This window comes from Furipterus horrens, unplaced genomic scaffold (assembly GCF_987537825.1).
Source record: "Furipterus horrens unplaced genomic scaffold, mFurHor1.1.pri manual_scaffold_1, whole genome shotgun sequence".
In the NCBI taxonomy this organism is placed as follows: Eukaryota; Metazoa; Chordata; class Mammalia; order Chiroptera; family Furipteridae; genus Furipterus; species Furipterus horrens.
In genome coordinates, this window is record NW_028327171.1 from 148,580,738 (window position 1) to 148,602,476 (window position 21,739).

The window sequence follows — 21,739 nt, forward strand, 5'->3', positions numbered from 1 at the left end:
TCTAATTTCATGGCCTGCTTTCTTCTCATTCTACTTTAGTTGGCTCTAATTTATTAGGAGGTCTAGACAGTGACACATAAACTGTTGCTCTTGGTACAAGAATACCAAAAGCAACTTTGCAAGCTTTAAAACAACAAGTGTTTTATAGACTTAGATCACTTGCAACTCCACCCCAGGGAGCTACTTGAACACAAGTTTTAGAAAACAAGAGCAGACTCTCTTATTTTTATTTTTTCAATAACAGTCAACATTCAATATTATTTTATACTAGTTTCAGGTGAAGAGCAGAATCTTAAGTACTTTCTAAGGCAGCAACTCTGGTTTCCCAGTGAGAAAAGGGTGGGCACTGCCCAGTCTTCCGTTTTTGCCACTTCTGCTTGAATGGTGGCCCCTGTCTTTATCTCTGCCCAGAGTACCACCACCCAATGGGCACTTACGTCACTTAGCTGTTTCCCACTTTGGACAGCCTGGACATATACTGGGGTATCAGTGACCAACTTGTAGTCATTCCTTGTCTTCTGCGCATGAGCTTTGTACTTGATCTGTCAAGAGGAAGAAAATAAGCCTGTGTTAGAACATTCATTACATTAGAAATGGCTGGTTTTCACAGAGGGTTTGGTTGTTTTTAACTCCTGGCATTTACATTTACTAGCACTTATTTAACAGACCAGGATGTGTTTGAAGTTATGACAATCAGCGTAATCAATGTTTATAGTCATATGGAACTTCTAGAGTCTTCTAGGAGATTTGACAATTGCTCTTCTAGGAATGTTTATGCTTGCTTACTGAAATCTTGATTATAGTACTAATTCACCTAGCAAATCCTCTTTATCAATATATCCTGTCTCTAGCATCACAAACCCCTAACAAATGAGATTTTTCTTATAATCACAATACATGCTCATTGATATACCCAAAATACTCCCCAAAGTAGGGAGAGGACCCACATGTCCCTTCTCCCCCAGAGAACAATGGGATAGCTCAACTGCATTGTTGACTAGGAATGCTACATGCTTTCTGGAGAAATGGCTGCTTTCATTTCCTAAGCATCTTTCTGTGTAGTTCAGCCAACCCCACTACCAGTTAAGACATAGCTGGTCTGTGACAATGTCCACAGTTTACATACTCTCTCCTTGACTATAGAGTATGTAAAGGAAGAAACATACATAAAAAGAAAACAAGGGAAACTCACATCATTGCGTAGATCATAAGCCTGTTTGGCATGGAGAATTTCAGGTGTGTCCCAGACATAGCAACCAATGCCTTTCAACCAGTTGAGGTCATCCTTGTACACAATCTGCAGAATTGAAACAGATGAAAAGGAATGGCAAGATAAAATTTGACTGTAAATGTAACACCAGAGACATGTGCACCCTCTGGGCCAAGTTGACGTAGTGGAATGAAAAGGAAAAAAGCATTAAGCAATGAGGCCAAGGATGCCATGGAAACATTGGCACACAGAACCCTGCTCCCAGGAAGACCTGTGAGTCCAATGAGATCCATGGGTACATAGGAAAGCAATACTGGAAGGTTGAGGTAAAGAAATGGGTGAGCCTGCTTCTTTTCAGACTGAGTGGGCATGTGGGGCTGGGGAGGGTGGACCTTCATAAGCAATGGGCTTACATCGCTGATCTGATCTGTGACAGTCCTGACGTGACTGTTGACTTTCAAGTCGGGGTGGCAAATCCACTCATGGAGGTGTAGGCGGTAATCAATTTCACTGACTTTCTTCTGAGAATCCTTAGCAGTAACCAACTCTACCATGTCAGGCACAAGGTTGATTTTCATCTTGTTCTTCTCATAAACTGATTTGTACAGGCGCTGTGAAGTTAAAATGACATGCTGCTATGAAGGAAATTGTGCATGGAATCATGGCAATATATGACTTTTATATATATCAGAGAAGTCAGGACAACCAACTTATAGCAATGAGTTAGGGGCAGGGCAGGGACTGGAGTGTTTCAACACTTTCTACAGATTCATGTGGGCAGGGGAAGAAGTCTGGGCTAGAGTAACCCCTAGCTTCTTCACATATGCACAATCAGTGCCATATGTGTTGTTTAATAGAAACTGTTCTGACTTACAATAGATGGCGATATTACTTGGCTTCAATTTGAAGTACAGTCTTTGAAATTACTTACATCAATGTTAAACTTGCCAACTCTGAGACATCGTGCTGTATTTGGATCATCTTCGACACTTCTTGGTAAAGTATAAAGAGCTTTGAACTTCTCATATTCTTCCCGATATTTGATCTATAGGGAGAAAGCACAAAGGAAGAAATATAGTTTTGGAGAGTAATGGATTCATGCTGGCACAAGAGCATGAGATCTGGCCAACTTGAGGTCAACACTTTTGTGAGTTCCTTTCCTTATCTGTGCACAGAGGTAGAGGTACAGCAGTCGTACCTGCCACAGGTTATCTGGAAGCTTAATTCAGACTATGTATGAAAGTGCTTTTGAAATTGAAGAGAGCTATAAAATTTTAGTTACTCCTTATAATACTTGTATACCAATAGTAGTACTTGTACTGCTACTACAACTATCTCATTTCAAAGATTATGTAGTTTTAAAATAATCTCTTCTGCGATAATGGCTTTGTTACTCTTAGTCATAAGTGGAAGAGGAAAAATGTGTTTAGGAATTACTTTATTTTTAATAACTGACAAGTCTGATGCTTAAGAGACATAATCTTTGAGTTTTAGTTTCTACAATTTTCCAAAAATACAGTGCAATCAATGCCTATGGGAAAACTAACTTTTAGTTCGTAAGTTGTATTCCCTGTTAATTAATGCTGCATGATTTCAGGGCCCTACAGAGACTAAGATACAATCTCCTAACACACAATAAAATAACAATCTTCTCCGAACCCAGAGGCCCGCACTTCAGTAAGAAAATAGGAGATGGGAATATTCTATGTTCACTAACTAGTTCTTCACTAACTAGAAACCAAACAAAATTCCCATCAGAATTTTCCAGAATATTAGTTCACATATTTCTTATATCTAACCCATTCTTCAGTTATAAAGAAGATTGTATTCAAAGACACCTTAAAAAAAAAAAACCTCTTAGAATCCTTCTTTTAAAGGATTAATTTCTCTGAGTCCCACTTTGTTCCAAAAAGAAGTTTCCAAGAATCCTGTCTCCATAATGTTTTTCATGATAAAAAAATATATAAAAAATAAAAATAAAGCATTTGCTAGGCTTTCTAAACTCCTATTGACAAAGCTGCTCTTCCCAAATTAAAAGTTTGCTTCTTTGGGCTCGTCTGTTTGCAGTCTTCCAAATAGTTGGAGATGAGAAAAATCATATGTACTAGTTTTTCTCCAGGTAAGAATTAAATTAATTCATATATTATATAACAAGGTCTTTTTTAAAACTATGCATCCATAGGTCCAATAGAGGGTAATGAAATCAATCTGCTAGGTAGGTCACTATTATTATAAATGAATAGAATAGAATTGAAATGATCAGAGTGCATTGTTTTTAGTGTAGCAATAAGTACTCTTCTATAAAGCATTTCTGTCAGAAGGAACTCACAAAAACTTGAGTTGTGTGTGCTGACTTGAAATATAAAATAAATTTCTCATTGTGGGTCTTGATTAAAAACGTTCTGAGAAATACGGTCTAAAGTGTTATATAAAATGTTCACAATTAAGGGGACAAGGTTTGTAAAGAAGGTAAAGCTCCTAAAACAGGGCTGAGTTTATTAGAACTCCAATGACATTTACAGGGAATTTTATAATAGAAGGTTTTACTTAAGAACATTTTAGGCATAAAGGGTTAAAGATCATAAAACTTTGTACTAATAGTTCATGTAATTTAGGATTTCTTACAATTGTGTTTATATCTAAGAAACATTGTTCTTTTTTTATATTTCATGGTTATAAAGATAATTATTTACTTTTTAAATCATTTATCCAGGGATGGTGTAATGACCAGTTATCATATTTATTGGTTTGTTTTTGTACTACAACCCACATAATTCTATTGAAAAAGGTCTATTTTGTACGTTATAATATGACTTCTGTTTATCCCCACTTCTGGCTGATGTCATTTACAGGCAACCAGCCCGAAAGACCACATCTGTGTCCTTCATACAAGTGTTTGTGATTCCCTCTGGACTTCAGGGCCCTGGAGAGGAAGAAATAAGTACACAGAGTTTGTGGTGATTGAGCATCTGGAATTATTTGCTGGTGTGTAGATGCCTGTGGAAGTGCTGGGGCTACTTCTGGGCAACAGATGTATCAGTGAGGAAAATCCTGGGAGTGGAGAGGTGGGGAGGGCAGAGAGTGGGTGGGAAGGCTATCACACTTGTACTTGACTTACGCTGCTGGCCAGATCCTTCTGGCTCTTGGCATGTGTCAGGGACATGGTGCTGGCAGGCAGGATGTAGCTGGTTGCTTTCACTTTTTCCCAGGTTTCCTTGTACAAATTCTGCAGGGGTTAAAATCTTTCTTGTGAATATGGTAAAATACATTCTGGTTAGCTTTCCAGTAGCAGATTTCTCCCTGTGTTTCTATCCTTCTCAGACACACCCAAACAACTCCAAATCTTCTCATTCTGGAGGATCCAAGTACCCTTAAGTGAGTAATTGGTTTAATGCCATGACTGTGCTTATCACAGTTTGCTTGTTATCAGAGCTTTTGATGCCATATCCATTCCCCATAGGGTCTAAGAATTTCTGGAGGATGGTAATCACTAACATTTTTTAAAAGCATGTTTATCCTTCTCTACTGTTAAGTAGCTAGTGGAAGCGCAAAATGTGTTTGTTTCCACTCCTACATATTTATTTATCCAGGAGAAATGAAAACTTATATACACACAAAAAGCTATATGCAAAGGTATATTGCAGCTTTATTCATAATTGGCAAAAACTGGAAAGAACTCTAATTCCTTTAACTGTGAATGCATCGACTAACTATAGTGTATCCATGCAATGGAATACCATTCTAAAAAAATAAACTACTGATTAATGCAGCAATGTGCATAATACAAAAATTTATTTTCCTAAGAGAAGGAAGCCAGACCAAATGGCTACGTACTATGTAATTTCATTCATATGACATTCTGGAAAATGTAAAACTTTAGGGATAGGAAACATCTCTGTGGATGCCAGGAGAGAGGAGAGGCCAGCAAGAGATAAATTTGAAAATGACTGAGAATTTCTTTGTATCTTGACTGTGGTGGTGAATACATGACTTTATGTATTTATCAAAAGCTATAGCAGTATATACCACAGATAGTGAAATTTACTGTTTGTACATTGAAACAAAGAATCAATCAGAATGAAGGAGGGGACGAAAGTGGAGTACAAGCTGTAACAAATAAACGTAGTTGTGTTACAAATGTGTAACAAGAGTAAAGTGAAGGAAGTGGAGAGAAAACAACTAATTTAAGTTATTTTGGAAATTGAAATTTTGACAGGATACTCTAATGCTATAGACAAAAATAACTGTATACAAAATACTGTACTCTAGTTAGTAAATTTGTTTCTCACAGGGGTATAGGTTAGCAATTCTGAAAATATTTTATGTGCATAGGAGGGTTGCACAGATAAGGAAATATATCATAGATAATGAGAGCCATGCTTTTCACTGGAAAGAAAGTTACAAGTAGGAAGAAGATGTTACAAATAAGGAAAGGGAGAAGGCTCAAATGAATCTTATGGTGTTGAATTGCATTGGAGGTATCAGTAAGATATAGCTGGATAAATACAGAAATCAGATATGTAAGTATACACCAGTTAGTATACATACATAGATTTCTAAGCTCTGTGCACTTAAAGGAGCACGTAGCAATGACAGCCCAGGAGCAGTGAGCATACCCAGTGCTTAGATCTTGGTTTTTGAAATAGCATTCTCCAGTAAATAAACTAGGGCTCCTTGAGAAGTGGAACATATAAGATGAGCCTGGAGCATCTTGTGGTGCCAGGATGTAAGAAAGTGCTCATAATACATGATGATGGGGGACACAGGAGCTACCCCAAAAGGGCTCCCAATGGCCATTGAGCAATAAAATGACAATAGTATTAAACCAAATCTCATAGAATAAATAAACATTCACGATCCCAGGCTGATATAAACAAATATTGTTCCTTACAGAAGAATTCTAATTAATAAATGTAGGAAGAATGGGGGAAACAAAATCATCAATAAGCATATTTCACAGTGATAATGGTTGCAGGCAAGATCCATCACTATGTGAAAAAAAGTTTGAGGAGAAACAGGATATTTGCATAATCTCAAAGGATCTCTCCCATGATATTTATTAATAACAAAGGGGAAAATAGTAACTTGATGGTGAAGAAACTCAGCAGAGAGCAACTTAGCCAAGTGATGAAGGTCAACATCACCAGTTATTGACATCATGTACCACCCACCTGCTGTGATGCACTGAGAAGGGCACATCACTTCTGTGTTATTCTATTTTTTTTTAAAGCTTTTATTTACTTATTTTTAGAGTGAGGGGAAGTGAAGGAAATAGAGAGGGAGAGAAGCATTGATGTGTGAGAGAGACGTTGGGCAGTTGTCTCTTGCACACCCCCAACTGGGGACCTACCCTGCAACCCAGGCATGTGCCCTGACCGGGAATCAGACCGGTGACTTTTTGCTTTGTGGGACGACACCCAACCCACTAAGCCACACTGGTCAGGGTCCCCGTTATTTCTAGCCAAAAATGCATACTCTCAATCTAATCATGAGAAAAGATCATATAAAACCAAAGGATGGACATTGTACAAAATACCTGACCAGTATTCTTCAAATGTGTCACGATTAGAAAAGGACCAGGAAAAGATTGTGAAATGATCAGGTTGGAGGAGACTATGGAGTCATGAAAACTAAATACAATGTGGAATCGTGGATTGGCATCTGAAACAGAAAGAACCTTAGTGGAAAAATTGGTGAAATCTAGATAAAATCTGTAATTAACATTCTAACAATGTTAATTTCTTAGTTTTGACCATTGTACTACAGAAATAAAGAAAAAACTATGTGGGAAATGTATGTAATGTTTTTGGAACTTTTTGGTAAATCTCAAATTACTTAGAAAGGAAGTTTAAAAAAAAGTGTGTTGAATTCAATCTATTCAGAAGAGGAAAAGAAAGGGTGCCTTGGTTGGTCTGTAAGCCACTGGCCACTAAAGAAGCGAGAGAGAAGGACAGGTTCAAGATCAACAAAGAGTAGCTTCAATGGTACCTGCCTGCAACATGGAAGAAATTACTGAATTTGTGTCAAATGTTTAAAACATTGCAATATTCAAACTGGAGCTCATCTAATTATAACTAGGAGGATTTAAGAGACAAAGTAGGAACTTGAAGGTCCAGGAAAAAAACAACAACAAACTAGGCAAACCTTTGGGAGTAAAGGCCTATCCTTTTTCTTTACCTATGGACTCTAAAGTGGGGAACGTAATTCAAATGAGAGGAAAAAACCTCAACTCACACTGCTGTAAAGATTCTTCAGATTCTTGGTTCTGTCATAATCCACTGTTTCTAGTACTGTTGTATATTTGTCCTTATTCTGATGATAATTTTCTTTATATTTCACCTACATATAGAAAAGGTGGGTTATTCTTTTCTGTTGTAAAATATATAGAAACAAATAATGACTTGTTCTGAAACGTAAGACAAGAAAGACGCACCTCACTGGCATTAATGCCACTTTGAACAGCAGTCACGTAAAGTGGTGTATCTGTGACCAGGCTATAATTTTGTAGGTTTTCTTTACTTGCTGCCATGTATTGTAGCTGTGAAGAAAAACAAAAGTCACTTAAAATGGTACGATACAGGTCTGCTGTTAGCTTTAGCAGTTGGTGCCAGTTTAGGTATGCCCTTATCTTTAGCCTGGCTTTCTGCTTTAATCCGAACAAAGCAGCTGCCATTGTACAGTCCTGCAGATTTTGTATGAATGTCAAAACTAATAGTTTCTCTTGCCCAAGAGTGAGGTCTGGATCTTTGCCAAGTCCCCATCTTCATTTTGTTGTCTCTCCCATGTCTATACTCCACTCCTGACTGCAGCCCCTTAATGTTAACATTCTATTAGTTTGCCCGATCAGAGCTGAACCATATGCTCAGAGATTCTCCAAATATTTTTTTACTTCAGAGCTTATCTATCTATGGCCAAAGTATACATTTGCATCCTACTATCTACAAGTTAACGTGATCAACTAAGGTGTTGATGCTTGAGAGTGGTTTACTATGAAACACCTCCCAGATAACTTTGTTAGAAATGTCTAATGCCTTAAACTCTCAAGAAACTCCAGCTGAGAAGGTCCAGCCCCACAGCAGGCTGCCAGGAGAGGTTTTCCTCGACAGAGGACCTTTGGTTTCCTTTGATCATGCACTGTTAGACCAGCTTTCTCTGCCAGGGCACAAGGACAGCCTTGCCTGTACCCCACTGAGAACACCATGGATTCCATTGATCCACAGCCAATTAGTCATTCTAGGAAGGCTGGCTCACCTGACTCTGGAGGTCATATGATTTCTTGGCCTGGAGGATCTGGGGTGTATCCCAGACATAGCATCCAATGCCTTTCAGCCAGTTCAAGTCGTCTTTATACACATTCTGCAAGAAGGAAGTAATGGTGAGAAATAATAGGTACTGAATGAATTTACAATAGAATATTTTGATGATTTCCTATCAGCTCTCTGCTGTGTGTGGTGCTTAGTGGTCATAGGGTGGGTTTCTCAGCAGCTGGGAGGTCTTTAATGCTCTGGCCTAAAGAAGTTTAGAAGGAGAGCAATAACTAAGCTTTAGTCTAGTGTGAAACAGACTAAATATTGAACATAGGTCTCCATGGCTCAGAGGGAATTCTTATAAAAAGTGGTTATTCATGCTACTTTGTGTTGAAAAGCAGCAGGGTCTATGGCTATGGGGATAATTAGAATATAGGGGTTGGGGGCAAGGCAAGGCTGGGTGAAGCCTGAAATTAAGTTAAGCTGCAGAAAAGACGTACATCACTCAAGATCTCCTGTGCATTTCGGACCCGTATAACAGTGGGTTCTTCTGGAAGAGATGTCCACTGGTGGAAGTAGTGTCGGTACTCTAGGTCACTGAGGATGTACTGACACTTTTTGGCCAGCACATGATTCATCATGTCATTGGGGATATGAATATTTGCTTTGGTGTCTTCATAATTTTTTCTGTAGTTCAGCTAAAGAATATATTTTAAAGACAAAAATAAGAAAAGAAAATTAAAATGATCCAGATCAGTCTCTTAGAGTCCCATTTCCAATATAGATCAATACCTTGAGAATAGACAAAGGTTAAACAAACAATGCTTTGATATATTCTTTAAAAAAGTTCCCCATCTATTTTTTTATTGTTGTTCTATTACAGTTGTCCAATTTTTTTCCCCCATTGCTCTCCCCTGCCCTACCCACCCCTTCCCCTCTCCCACACTCAGTCCCCACCCTGTTGTCCATGTCTTCCCCATCCTTTTAAAACACAGGGTAAATAATGACATTGTTGTCAAATACGGAGCCTTCACTGTGTGGTAGTGAAGGAGGGAGGGAAAGTGGGGAGACTCGAAGCCACCACAGACACATAGGCTAACTGGCAGGGGTGGGGGAAAGTCTCAAGATTGACTCATTCCTCACCACCCCCTCTGCAGCTAATCTAGAACAAAAAGGCAGATCAGAAATAAAGTTAAAGTGAATTTTGCTTACCACACTCCTCATCTTTTGGAAATCCAGACAGTGAACCACCTCTGGGAACTCACTGATTTCTTTTCCAGCCAGGTAGTGCCCCTTCTGCTTCTCATATGTCTCTTTGTATTTAAGCTGTGAAATAGGTTCAACATTGAGAACCACTGGGATTTTCTAACCAGCCCTCGCTCCCCAATAGACTCTCAAACCTATGGGAGGAGAAAGTCCTACTGACCTCACTGTTCACGTAGTCAGCATTCTTGGCTCCAACAATGGGGATGTAGCGTTCATCCAAGGTATAGCCATAGGCCTTGGTTCCTTCCCATGCCCCTTTATACAGTATCTAGAGCAAAGAAACATGTGTCAACAAAAGTGTGCTTTCAGATCCCACTGAAAAGAAAGTGGTACAATCAATGTAAAATATCTATGCTTAAAGGCAAGGCTTAAATCTTTATTTACCACTGTTAGTGTACCTACCTAAGAATAAGGTAGTCTTGGGGCTTGTTGCAAATGAAACCTACAAACTCTGAGGCACTTTATAACAAAGGTTAACTATAGTTACAGTTCTAATAAAAGTGAAAACAAATTGACTCCTAGGGAGAGAATCGCTGAAGGTTGCTTTCCACTGAGATTGAACACATATGTATTATACTTGCATGCAACTTACATGCAACTTCCTTTAAACTATGTGTGTCCTCCATTTCCTTGGCTGGAAATGTTTGTACGTGATTGCTGAGGAAGGACTCGACTTTTCTGTCTCTTCTCTGATAGTAGCTGCTCTGTCCTATGTGCACCCAGAGCTGATACAGCACTCGTTATGTTATTATCTATCTGTTTGTGTGTCTGTTCCTCTCACATTGTGAATTCCCGAAGGGCCTGTTTTATTTGCGCTTTAGCTCCTCAGCGCCTCCTACAGTGCTCCTCACATCACAGCAGCTCAAAAAACACCAGCTGAAAAAAATGCTATGTGGTTTGAATAATGTACTACTTTTAATAAACAAGACTAAACACAATAGAAATAATAGATCTGCAAAGTTTAGCTGTTCACAAAATCGTCCAAGAATGTGAATACTGACAAGAACTTAGGTACTGAGTTGTGTATCACATAAAATGGAACTTACGGTACTGTGAAGTTTTCCCATGTCTTTGGAGTGGGTGATATACAGTGTCTCTGGAGAAAATGTATACTTGCCTTTTAATAATTTATTAAATGTCTCTTTATATTTTATCTAAGGAGAAAAAAAAAACAAAGGCCTTGGTTATTATAAATGTATATTTAAAGTTCCATAGGTCTACCTAAGCAAGATAATAATCAGTCTACATTTAGAGATTAAAATGAACTAATGGACTAGAGATTAAAATAGACTAATTTCAGTCCATTTCAGCTAATACAATAGAATAACTTGTATAAAAATGTGGATATCTAAAAGTGGGTACAATAATACCATCTACTAGTGGCTTTTAAGACATTCTCTTCCAAAGATTTTCTTGTAACCCCTCCCCCTTCAATTTTCTTACAAGCCAATCTGTTCAATGGTAGACAACTAGCTCTCCAGTCTATGTACCTCATTATACACAAAGCAAACTTACATCGCTTTGATTGACTGAGTTAATCTTGGCCAAAACAATTTCTGGAGGATCTACCACACTTGTAAAGTTAGAATAGTTGTCAAGAGCAGACTTCTTATATTTCACCTGCAAAGAAATAGAGATGATGAGGACAGGTCCCCCCCTACAAAGTACCTATCACTGCATGGTAGGTAAGGAAGCCAGACATTAGGCATGGATAACAGGCTTTGTGTACCTGATTCATCATTTCCTGGTTTGTAGTAACCCTCACATGGTCCACAGAATCCAGGGGGATCCAGCCAATGCCTCGGAGCCACTCCAGGTCAGCTTTGTAGACAATCTGAGATTAGGAAGAGAGATAATGCAGGGAAAATGACCCAGACACAAGGTTACATATAGCAGATTAAAAACAATTTTTCATCTTTGGCTGGTGTGTCTCAATTGGTTGGAACATCGTCCCATAAATCAAAAGGCCACAGGTTTGACTCCTGGTCAGGGTACATGCTTGGGTTGCGAATTTGTCCCTGGTAGGGGCATTCGAGAAGCAACCAATTAATGTTTCTCTCACATCAATGTTTCTCTCCCTCTCTCTCTTCCTTATTTCCCCTCCCTCTAAAATATTTGAGCATGTCCTTGGGTGAGGATAAAAATATAATTTAAAAAAATTCAGCTTTACAGGATTTCAATCTCTTGTAGCTGTTGTCTCCTGACTTAATTGTGATTTCATCTGTACACCTGAGCAATATATCTTGAACCTCTTACTGTGAATGAAGCACTGGGCTTGGTGCTTTGAAGGATAAGGATAAAGAAGGAGTCCAGGTATAGAGAGAAATCATTTACAAAGTGGAAAGCGTAAGTGCCGTGAAAGCAAGACCACTCAAGTGCTATGGGAGTTAAGGGCAGGGAGCCGGTGTTTACAGCTGAGCATAAATGAAGGTTTTACCAAAGAAGTTGTAATTTTAAGTGAACTTAGTATATTTAGTTATACAGAAATATGTGGACATTAGAATAAAGAAAATTACCTAAGTAGATGCTCATGGATTGTAGGGTAAGGAGAGGCAACATTCGAGTTAAGCTTGCCTCTACAGTTCTCGATGTAGCTTTTGGATTCTCCTAGCCCACCCACACCAAATGAAGAGGAGTGACTAATCTGATTCAGGTTCCACAATGGCCTTCTTGCTGCAGCAACCTATGAAGTGGGAGGGTTAAGTGCAGCACCTGCACTACGGGCAGTTGTTCTGTTTCTGTTTTGGTAGTGATGAGAAGACCTAGGTAGGGCTTGCTCCTCAGTGCACCTGAGCATCATATTGATGCACGATGTTTCTATTCCCTGAAGACTTCTGGTGTCAGGTACAGATCCTGATTCAGGCTTCAGTGCAAAGTGGCCTAACCCATGCTCCCTACACTCGCTTTACCAAAGTTCCACATGAGAACTCCTGGGCCCTCATGCAGTTCATCAGTATTTTACATCCCTTTCGCTTTGATTCCTTGCAAGCAACTGTGTCCCAAATGCCTTGAGGAATGACATGCTTGGTAAAGCAAGAATAGGCATTTCCAGGGCCTTGACTATTCTGTCAGGCAATGTTGTCAAAAGCCCAACTCAATCTCAATTCCCACCCAAGCCAATTATTATTTTAATTCAGTTGATAACTTTTTTTGCAAATGTGAGTGAGGAGTCGCTAATGCTAAGGTACAAAATCAGCAGATTTTTAAAAAATCGACTTTGAAATTTATTCAGAAATGTAGCCAGTAGGCAATCCTGTCACTCAACAAGTGCTTCTGATCTTTCTCTACTTTATAGACAGCTTTAGTTCCCTCTAAAGACGAACTAAATATTTACGGCTCCAAGTTTGAAAGAATGGTGGTTCCAGAATGCTACTTATAATTCCTAGACTATCACACATGTTTCTAGATAATTAAGAAACAGAAATCACTTACATCGCTCTGTAGGTCATAGGCCTTCTTTGCCTGAATAACATCGTTTTGGTCAGGATGACACGTCCATTGGTGCAGGTAATTACGGTAATCAATATCACTGACAAGAGACTGTCCCTCCTTGGCAGTCCGCACCGACACCGTGTCAGCAGGTATATTGATTTTGGCCTTTGTTTTATGATAGTCCTCTTTGTATAGTCTGTCATTCTGAATCTGGCCTGCGTGCTCAAACCACACCAGCTTAGGATCATCTCTCATGGTAGGAACACCCACATAATGACCTTTCTGCTTTACATGTTCAGCTTTGTATTTCAGCTGATGGGAAGAAGCATAGAGATTCCATAGGTTTTTATAAGCACACAGGGCAAAGGGGCATCATCAAATTCAACCCCCCAGCTTTTTGTGTCACACACCCCCATCCTGAGAATAAATAAGAAAAAAATTAAAGTAAGTAAATAAATATAATAATTTATCAACTTAAAAATGGGAAAAAGACATTTGTTTTCTAATTCCAGACATATTTTATTTGAAGGCCTAGAGATCTTAGGAAAGCCAGGGAATAGAAGGAAAAGTGAAGATGGTGAAGGATGTTAACTAGACTTATTGTGGCGATCATTTCACAGTATATACAAATATCAAATCATTATGTTGTACACTTGAAACCAAAAAAATAAATAAATGAGAAAAGGTAAAAAGCTCAAACCCTAGTCTATAAACAAGCCAAGTGGGGTGGGGAAGAAACTGCCAAAGTCCATGGGAAAGGACCAGAAGGGACCAAGTACTCCCACCATTCCCATGCCTGGCCAGGCTTGCCAAGCTGACAAGGGACACTCCACTGTGCTATGCCTTGGCATACCTGGGTTGTACCACGTGCAAGTTGCAGTTTTTGCAAAGTGTACTCATAGCAGGATGATTTAATTACCTCGCTCTGAACACCCTTACAGTGATGGGCATGAACAAACGGCACAGCATCCGGAGGCAAGATGTAACCTGTGGCTTTTTGTTTCTCCCAGCCTTCCTTATAGAGGTACTAGAAGACAGAAGGCCACGACAAAGGATTAAACTGAGCAGTGAGAGTGGAGGCATAAGTCATGTGCAGCCATCTCTGATAGTTATGATATGGCCCTCTGTCCCACACAAGGTCCCAGACATCCAGTACCAGTATCGTACCGGGTCCAGTATCCTGGCTGCCTCTTGGACAGTGTGCAGCAGCGGGGTTTCTGTGAGGGTGTACTTTGACTTGGTGTCATTCCAATCTTTCCGGTACTTAATCTGGAAACAAAGTGGCAAAGGGTAGGTTACTTGATGTTAAGAAAACATAAGGTGAGCAAATGTTAGCACCAGTGGTCTCGAGGATCACAGCTGTATCTCAGACAATGACTGCATGCCAAGTGCCAGTGGTGGAGAAACTTTGGAGATGACATCTACACGACTGGGCAGTTTTAGAATGACAGCCAAGTACTTACATCATCTAGGATCTCACCACTTTGTTTCGCTGTCACGTAATCAACTCTGTCATCCACAGGAGTAAAGTTCAGAGTTTCAATTTTTGTGCGATATTTACTCTATGGGAAAGAAAGCATCTTTTAGACAGTCATCATCACTGGTCTTATGTGAGCTGAGAAAGATGCCACAAGATGCATAGAGCACCATATTTGAATGGTGTCTTCTTGGCAATTTGGCTTACTTCTTAGCATTTTATTCTTTAACAAATGAGTTGGCTTCTTATACCTCCCATGGATTTTAAAGTAGCAGGTTTGCTTAGCTCCCAAAGTAGTCATGGGATTATTATATACATGTGTATTATGTGTATCATAATACTCTATACATTTTTTTCAATTGGACAAACTTTTCTTAAATATTTTTCTATTGCTGATAAGTTTTTCATTTATACAATTCTAAGCATCAGTAAGTGCTGGACTTTATATTGTGGATGTGGTCCTATAGTGTCATAAAAGCAGTACAGAATTATTTTGGAAGAAAATGTATGCCTAGCTTCAATGACAGTAATTGAAATTGTTTACATTGTTGATAGAGTATGCCTAAACTTTGGCTTGTATATTTTTGTTCAGTCTTTCAGGAAATGTAATGGATTGCAAGATAAAATGTTGGAATACCTCACTGAAGATATCCCCAGCATATTTGGCCTGATTGACGGAAACAGAATCATTGGGCATCCATCCGATCCCACGCAACCATTCCAAGTCAGCCTTGTAAATTGCCTGTGAAAACAAGGCCGGGATAAAGTCAGCAACCTTACTCACAAGTCCTATTTATTCTATCCATTGGTCTGATAGAGAAATACAATTTAAGAATGATATACTCAAGCAGCCAGGCAGGTACCATAAATAAATTAATTAGGAGGCTAGGTGGTATGATAAACTGATGGGCATTTTTTACTTAAAAGAGATTAGCTTCAATTCAGCTAGAGGCTATTGTTGTCAGGGCTAACACACATTCAGAGTTTCATCCTCTGATTTTTCAAGAGAAATGGGAAATCCTAGACTTGTATGCAAAATTTCCTGGTCTAAAAATCTTGGAAGCTTCAAAATTTTTACACATCGTGTCAACTAAAAAGCATATCTGTGCCTACGTCCTGCCCATGGACGGCTAATATTTTACTTATAAATGTCTGTTGCTACTTAAATTCTATAGAAATAGTATTTTCACCATAATTGTCCTTACCCTGTAATAAGTAAGAACTATATTCATGCTACCATTTATTTCTTGGCACAAAGTCTAGAGGTGATTTTGATAACATACTACAAGATATACCTAAAATCAAATTCTTGGCTGTATGAGAGATAAAGTTATGATATAAGGACTTAGTGACATAAACTTTCTGGGACTCATGGCAAAACAGAGAAGAGCTAATCCTACAATGCAGCTCACTCACATCGCTTTGCAGTTCGTAGGCTTTTTTGGCCTGAATCACGTCATTCTGGTCAGGCAGGCATGTCCACTGGTGTAAGTAATTGCGATAATCAATGTCACTGACCAGAATCTGGCATTTTTTAGAATGCAAGATGGAAAGCATATCCACGGGGCTTTGGAACTTAGTCTTCCATTTGACCCAGTTCAGCCGATACTCTCTTTCATTCTGAATCTTGCCAGCTATGAGGGCCCACCGGATCCTGTTGTCATCCCTAGCTGTGAGGGTGCCCACGTAGTGGCCCTTCTGCTTCTCATGGTCAAGCTTGTATTTATACTGGAGATGCAAAAACAAAGCAGATGGGTCACAGTCGGTTCTCCTGATGCACCTAGGGCATTTGCTTAAAAAATGAAGTTAAACAGGCCATGCTTACATCACTGGCAATCTCTCTGGAAGCCTTGGCAGACTGTATAGGGATGGCATCCAGCCGCACATCACAGCTCGTCTTCACTTCATCCCAACCTTCACGGTAAATTTTCTGAAGAGAACAAAAGTTATCATTCCAGGTTCAAATCTACTAAGTCCAAGGGCTCACGTGGAATTATTATCAGGGGGGTGCTGATTTGAAGTTCCAGAACCAGTTTAAGAGAAGAGGTGAAAGAATCATTCTGTACCATGGCTCTGAAATACAAAATCATGTCTGTAGTCCAAATATCTGGGCTTGACAAGAGTTCTTTCTTTTTAATTTGAATCATAGTCTCGAATGTGGTTGCTAATAGTTTATGTAAAAGAGTTTAGTTGCTTCTTGCATTGGTAACTTCGGGATAAATTTAAGTTCAGGCATGAATTGGCCATTATTAAATTTATTGAATTCAATAATTTGATTTACTTAATTATTAAACAGTTCCATTTTTTAATCTTCAAAATTATAAACATTTTACATTTATGGGGTTTTCCCCCAATATGGTTTCTTAGGTCTTATGTGATTGATGATGCATATAATTTGGGAATGTTAGGTGTTGTTGCTAAGGTACAATGGGGTATTAATAGCTGTTTTTAAAAATATATAGTCTTTTTGTTTGTAAATAGAAGTTAATTAAGGGGGTGACTAGTCTACAGATAACTTTGAAAATATATGTTCATATTTAAATAGTCGCATTCTGTATTGACAATGTCAAAAAGACTCAGAAATAGAGTAATTTAAATGTATAATTTAGAAAACACACCAAACAGTATGGGATCTTGAACAGTGCAGAAATGAGAGTCAAAGTTCAATTATTGATATTTTCATGGCCTTTGCATATCTGAAATAGTGTTCAGATAAATTTTGTCTTTGTAAGTATTGATATGTTTTATAGGAATTTTTATTCAAGCTTTTGCATGAATTTGGGTGGTCCTATTTTAACAACTGACTTGTTTTCTGTACAAATGAAAAAGTATTCTCCACATTTAAATGTATTATACTAGAGAATATTTAGTGCAAGGTTGTTATTATGTTATTCTAATTTTTTTATTTTATTTCATAGATTATTACATTATTTTTTCTTATGTCTTAATTTTTGTTTGCTTAGCTGGTCAAATGTATATTTTTAAAAGATTTTATTTATTTTTAGAGAGAGGGTGAGGGAAGGAGAAAGAGAGGGAGAGATATAGATGTGTGAGAGAAACATCAGTCAGTTGCATTTCATGTGTCCCCAACTAGGGACCTGGTCCATAACCCAGGCATGTGCCCTGACTGGGAATTGAACTGGCAACCTTTTACTTTGCAGGCTGGTGCTCAATCCACTGAGCCACACCAGTCAAGGAGAAATATATATTTCATTTGAACTAAAAAAATATCTGGCTTGAGAACAAACTTCTTCATCTACTAACTTTGAGAACACAGGCAAATTTATTAATCTTTTTAAGTTTCAACATTCCTATCTGATAAAAACAAAATAGCCATATTTTACTCATGTTGTTAGTTTGAAGATTAAATGAGTCAATTTAACATGAATTTGCTTGGTTGCCTATAAAATTGTAAAAAAATATTCTAAAAATGTGCTTTCTAAGTGATGGAGAGGGTTTTAAATAGTGGATTTTATAAAGATTATAATAATGGTGACACCATGTAAAAAGAAAACGTGCATTTTTGGTTAACATGCAAATAGTATGTTTGATTTCTTCCAAAACACAAGCCATTCTAGTTAATACCTAAATAGCTAATATTTAAATATCTAAAGCTAATAACATTACTTTTGGCATAGTTTCAAATATTAGCCTTGCTTATATGATCAGATCAATGTTAAAGTTCTGGTATTTCCAGCTGAGAAATTTATAATGTGAAAGAGCAAATGAGACTTCCCAGAATTTTCCTGCCAAAGATGCTTCTGGATCAAGCTGAGGAGGTCAAGCTGAAATGAAGAGCTGACTGCTTCTCCATCCCATCACTTCATAAGAATACACTGTACCATAATACTGATTCTGGTCCAAAAAGAAAAAAAAAAAAGTAGCAGTGCCCTAAAATTTCGGTATTTTTCTCAATCTTTAAAAAAATTAGCTCCCAAGTGGCTTATCATAATACAGGCGATGATACACAGTTTGACACATGGTGAGGAATCTTTGCTTGCCAAATTCCTTCTCACACAAAGATGTATTATTATTATTTTTTGTGTGTGAATAGAATTAATTTTTTTAAATTGCATTTATTTTCCATCACCATTTAGTCCTCTTATACCCTCTATAATTCAGGTTTTAAAATAAATATGTCAGGTTTTGCAAAGAATTCTCATATTTTGAGTTCATTTGACTCCATCGTTAATTCCCCTTTCTTTTTGTGGGTCTCTTCATTCCGCTTTCATCTTTCTTGTCCTATTCCCTCTCCCTTCTATCATATTGACAAAACAGACCCTGCTTAGTGACTCCCAATCTGCTCCTTTCCTCACTCTTGGTCCAGGGCTGATGGTAAGGAGTCTTTCCTGCCTCCACCAGTCACTCTTCTCTCCCTTGGCTATGAAGAGGTCCACTGCTGTGGCACCAATGGAGCGACTTTTAAACAAAAAGAGAGTCTGTTGCAGTACTTACATTGCTCACATTAAGAGCATTGGCTCTGGCGAGATTAATTTCTGGAGTATCTGGCATTATGTGGATTGAAGTTTTATCCTTGTCCCAAACTTCTCTGTACTTTGCCTATGGGAAGAACCAATAATAACAAAATTACTTCATAATTTGTAATTTTGCTAGTTCCAATGCACAACTTCTAATTTTTCTGATGGAAAACCTTTTATATTAAGGTACAAACTTCTAGAGTCTTTTCACATAATTTACTCAAGTTTGATAAGTTTGTATTAATACATTTTATTAATACTTTGAGTTTTTGTTTAAAATTAGTAATAAAACAACCCTGTCAATACTACTTATTAAAATCTTTGCTATCATCAATATTATTATTATTAGATTACCAGGTTAATTATTTCCTTTATTTATAACACTAACAAAATTTTCTTACAGAGAAAATGATGACTTACAATACTAATATTTTCAGCATTTGATTTAGCAAGGACAACTTCTGGTGTGTCAACGATACTTGTGTACTTGAGGTTCACCACAGGTGTCCGATAGACACTGTCTCGCAGGATCTCCTGGGCGTTTTTGACTCTCAGGACTTCAGGAGACCCGTCAGGCATCCAGCCAATGCCACGCATCCACTCCAAGTCAGCCTTGTAGATAGCCTGTAAGAGAAAACAGTTAGCTAGAAAAAGGTTAAAAAAAAAAAAAACTGTAGTAAAATAGGGAAGCAATTTTGTATGTTATATTTTGTTTGCCACAAGCAATAACAAAACAGCACTGTCCTGACAAATGTCATTTCTCATATGCACAGTGGTGTTTTTTTCTGCTGTTTTCTGTCTCAGCAGGTCTATGTTGGGGTGCATATGCACATTGCAAAAAGCAGAAACAGAGGCGGATTTAACGGTGGGTGCACCAGGCGTGCACCCTGGGCCCTGACTTCTGAAGGGCCCCGCAAAACCCCAACTTTACACATTTTCACATTTGTAATTTTAATTTCAAATAACATTCTATGATTTTTTGTTCAAATTTCTGATTGTTACTTCTATTATATGTATACTATCATTAATTATAATTATACTTTTACATATGTTCAACTATTAGTTCAAAACTTTGTGATTATTATTATTAATTATGTTATACATATATTCAAATTTTATTGGAAATAAAACATTCATAGTACATAATATTTTTTATTTATTTAAAAATATGGTTAACATGCATTTTTATTTTCTCTGTCTCTCTCTTTTTTTTAAGGGGCCCAATATTTTCTTCTGCACCCAGGGCCTCAACCGACCTTAATCTGCCTCTGAGCAGAAAGATGTAGAAGAAGCTCTCTGTTTGGGAGATGCATGGAACATTTTTAAATAATATTAGATAATTATCATATTAGTCAATGTGGACCTTAAAAGCAAGATTAATGGGCTCTCCAGTAAGTTCTCCACAAAGCAGTCACAATGATTTTGTCAAAATTTGCTATTCCAATCTGATGTCACAGCAGTCCTCCATCCTATGGCTTCTCATTGGTCAGAGGGTAAAGATCAAAATCCTTAACATGAACTAGAGGGTGAGAGATGGTCTAGCACCAGTCTTGACCTGTTCTACCAGCCTCATCTTATATATGCTTCCCCTTGACCTAGGCATTCTGACCATGTTGACCTTCTTTCAATGTATGGCTTGCATATAGCCCCCTTTGCATATGTTGGTCATTCTGCAGGAATGTTCTCTGTGTCCTTCTCACAAAGCCACCTCCTACTCTCTTCTTATCCTTACTACATTGGCACTTTCTTAGATGAGCTTTCCCACCTCTCATAGGGCCAGAGATCACTCCTTCTAAGCCATCTCATTGTTAACTGACATTCTCTAACTAACATCAATTTCTTTGTTGTCAAAGTGAATTCCCTAATGCTCTCTAAAGGAACTTGGTCTTATTTCTTTTTATTTATTCACCATTGTATCTTTAGTGCTTAGCACAATGCTTGGCACATGGTGTGTTTAATGCATGTTTTAAAAATATAATTAATAATTCAATCCCTACCCTAGTTCCACAATTTTGATTTCAGTTGGGATTTCAAAGCACCTCCCTTTGAGTTAGGATTTTAATTTTCTTGGTTATCTAAACCTCTTTCTCCAAATACAGGTAAGTGGTTAATGATATAAAACTGCTGTATGTTAAATACCAATTATTAATTTTATTAAAAACTATGGTGTTCTTCAAAAATGTTATTTAATAACTAGTTAATAAGGTACACATACCAAGCTAAAAAAGTAGTAAGAGAAGTGGAAAATGTAGGAAAATTTCTACCTTAATGAAGAATGACATTATATGTTTTAGTGTGTAAAATTTGATAAATATCCAGAATTCAGAAGAAGTGATGTTTAAAGATGATTACATACAAATTTTGAAATTTCCCTTCCTCACTCTCAGTATACTAAATGTGGTTCAGGTTAATGAAGAGACTGCACTTCTTTAGAAAATGGCTTATATCCACAGGTTGGCAATTCATTTCAAGTGATGGGCATACTTTCCTGTGGGAAACTTATTCATTATGAGAAAACATCTCTTGAAGCTTAGTGAACCAAGTTCACATAATTTTTAAAAAGGTATCCCTTTTATACAAGAAATAAATAGCCTGAGGGGATTCATCATTGCCGAAACATTAAATGGGC

General features: G+C 37.8%; 1 protein-coding gene across 1 annotated transcript in view; it reads right to left on the minus strand.

Annotated features, from left to right (window-relative positions):
* NEB (nebulin) overlaps positions 1-21,739 on the minus strand; it is a 204,610-nt gene that overhangs the window by 62,765 nt on the left and 120,106 nt on the right. Inside the window, exons 82-104 of the mRNA XM_090279733.1 lie at positions 19,531-19,734; positions 19,088-19,192; positions 16,458-16,562; positions 16,049-16,360; positions 15,270-15,374; positions 14,619-14,717; positions 14,323-14,424; positions 14,075-14,182; positions 13,156-13,467; positions 11,453-11,557; positions 11,239-11,343; positions 10,770-10,877; positions 9,884-9,991; positions 9,670-9,783; positions 8,958-9,155; positions 8,462-8,566; positions 7,644-7,748; positions 7,445-7,549; positions 4,329-4,436; positions 2,142-2,255; positions 1,624-1,821; positions 1,193-1,297; positions 438-542 (exon numbers count right to left, since the gene is read on the minus strand). Of these exons, the coding sequence (XP_090135859.1) occupies positions 438-542; positions 1,193-1,297; positions 1,624-1,821; positions 2,142-2,255; positions 4,329-4,436; positions 7,445-7,549; positions 7,644-7,748; positions 8,462-8,566; positions 8,958-9,155; positions 9,670-9,783; positions 9,884-9,991; positions 10,770-10,877; positions 11,239-11,343; positions 11,453-11,557; positions 13,156-13,467; positions 14,075-14,182; positions 14,323-14,424; positions 14,619-14,717; positions 15,270-15,374; positions 16,049-16,360; positions 16,458-16,562; positions 19,088-19,192; positions 19,531-19,734 (3,135 nt within the window). The remainder of the gene's footprint in view (positions 1-437; positions 543-1,192; positions 1,298-1,623; positions 1,822-2,141; positions 2,256-4,328; positions 4,437-7,444; positions 7,550-7,643; positions 7,749-8,461; positions 8,567-8,957; positions 9,156-9,669; positions 9,784-9,883; positions 9,992-10,769; positions 10,878-11,238; positions 11,344-11,452; positions 11,558-13,155; positions 13,468-14,074; positions 14,183-14,322; positions 14,425-14,618; positions 14,718-15,269; positions 15,375-16,048; positions 16,361-16,457; positions 16,563-19,087; positions 19,193-19,530; positions 19,735-21,739) is intronic.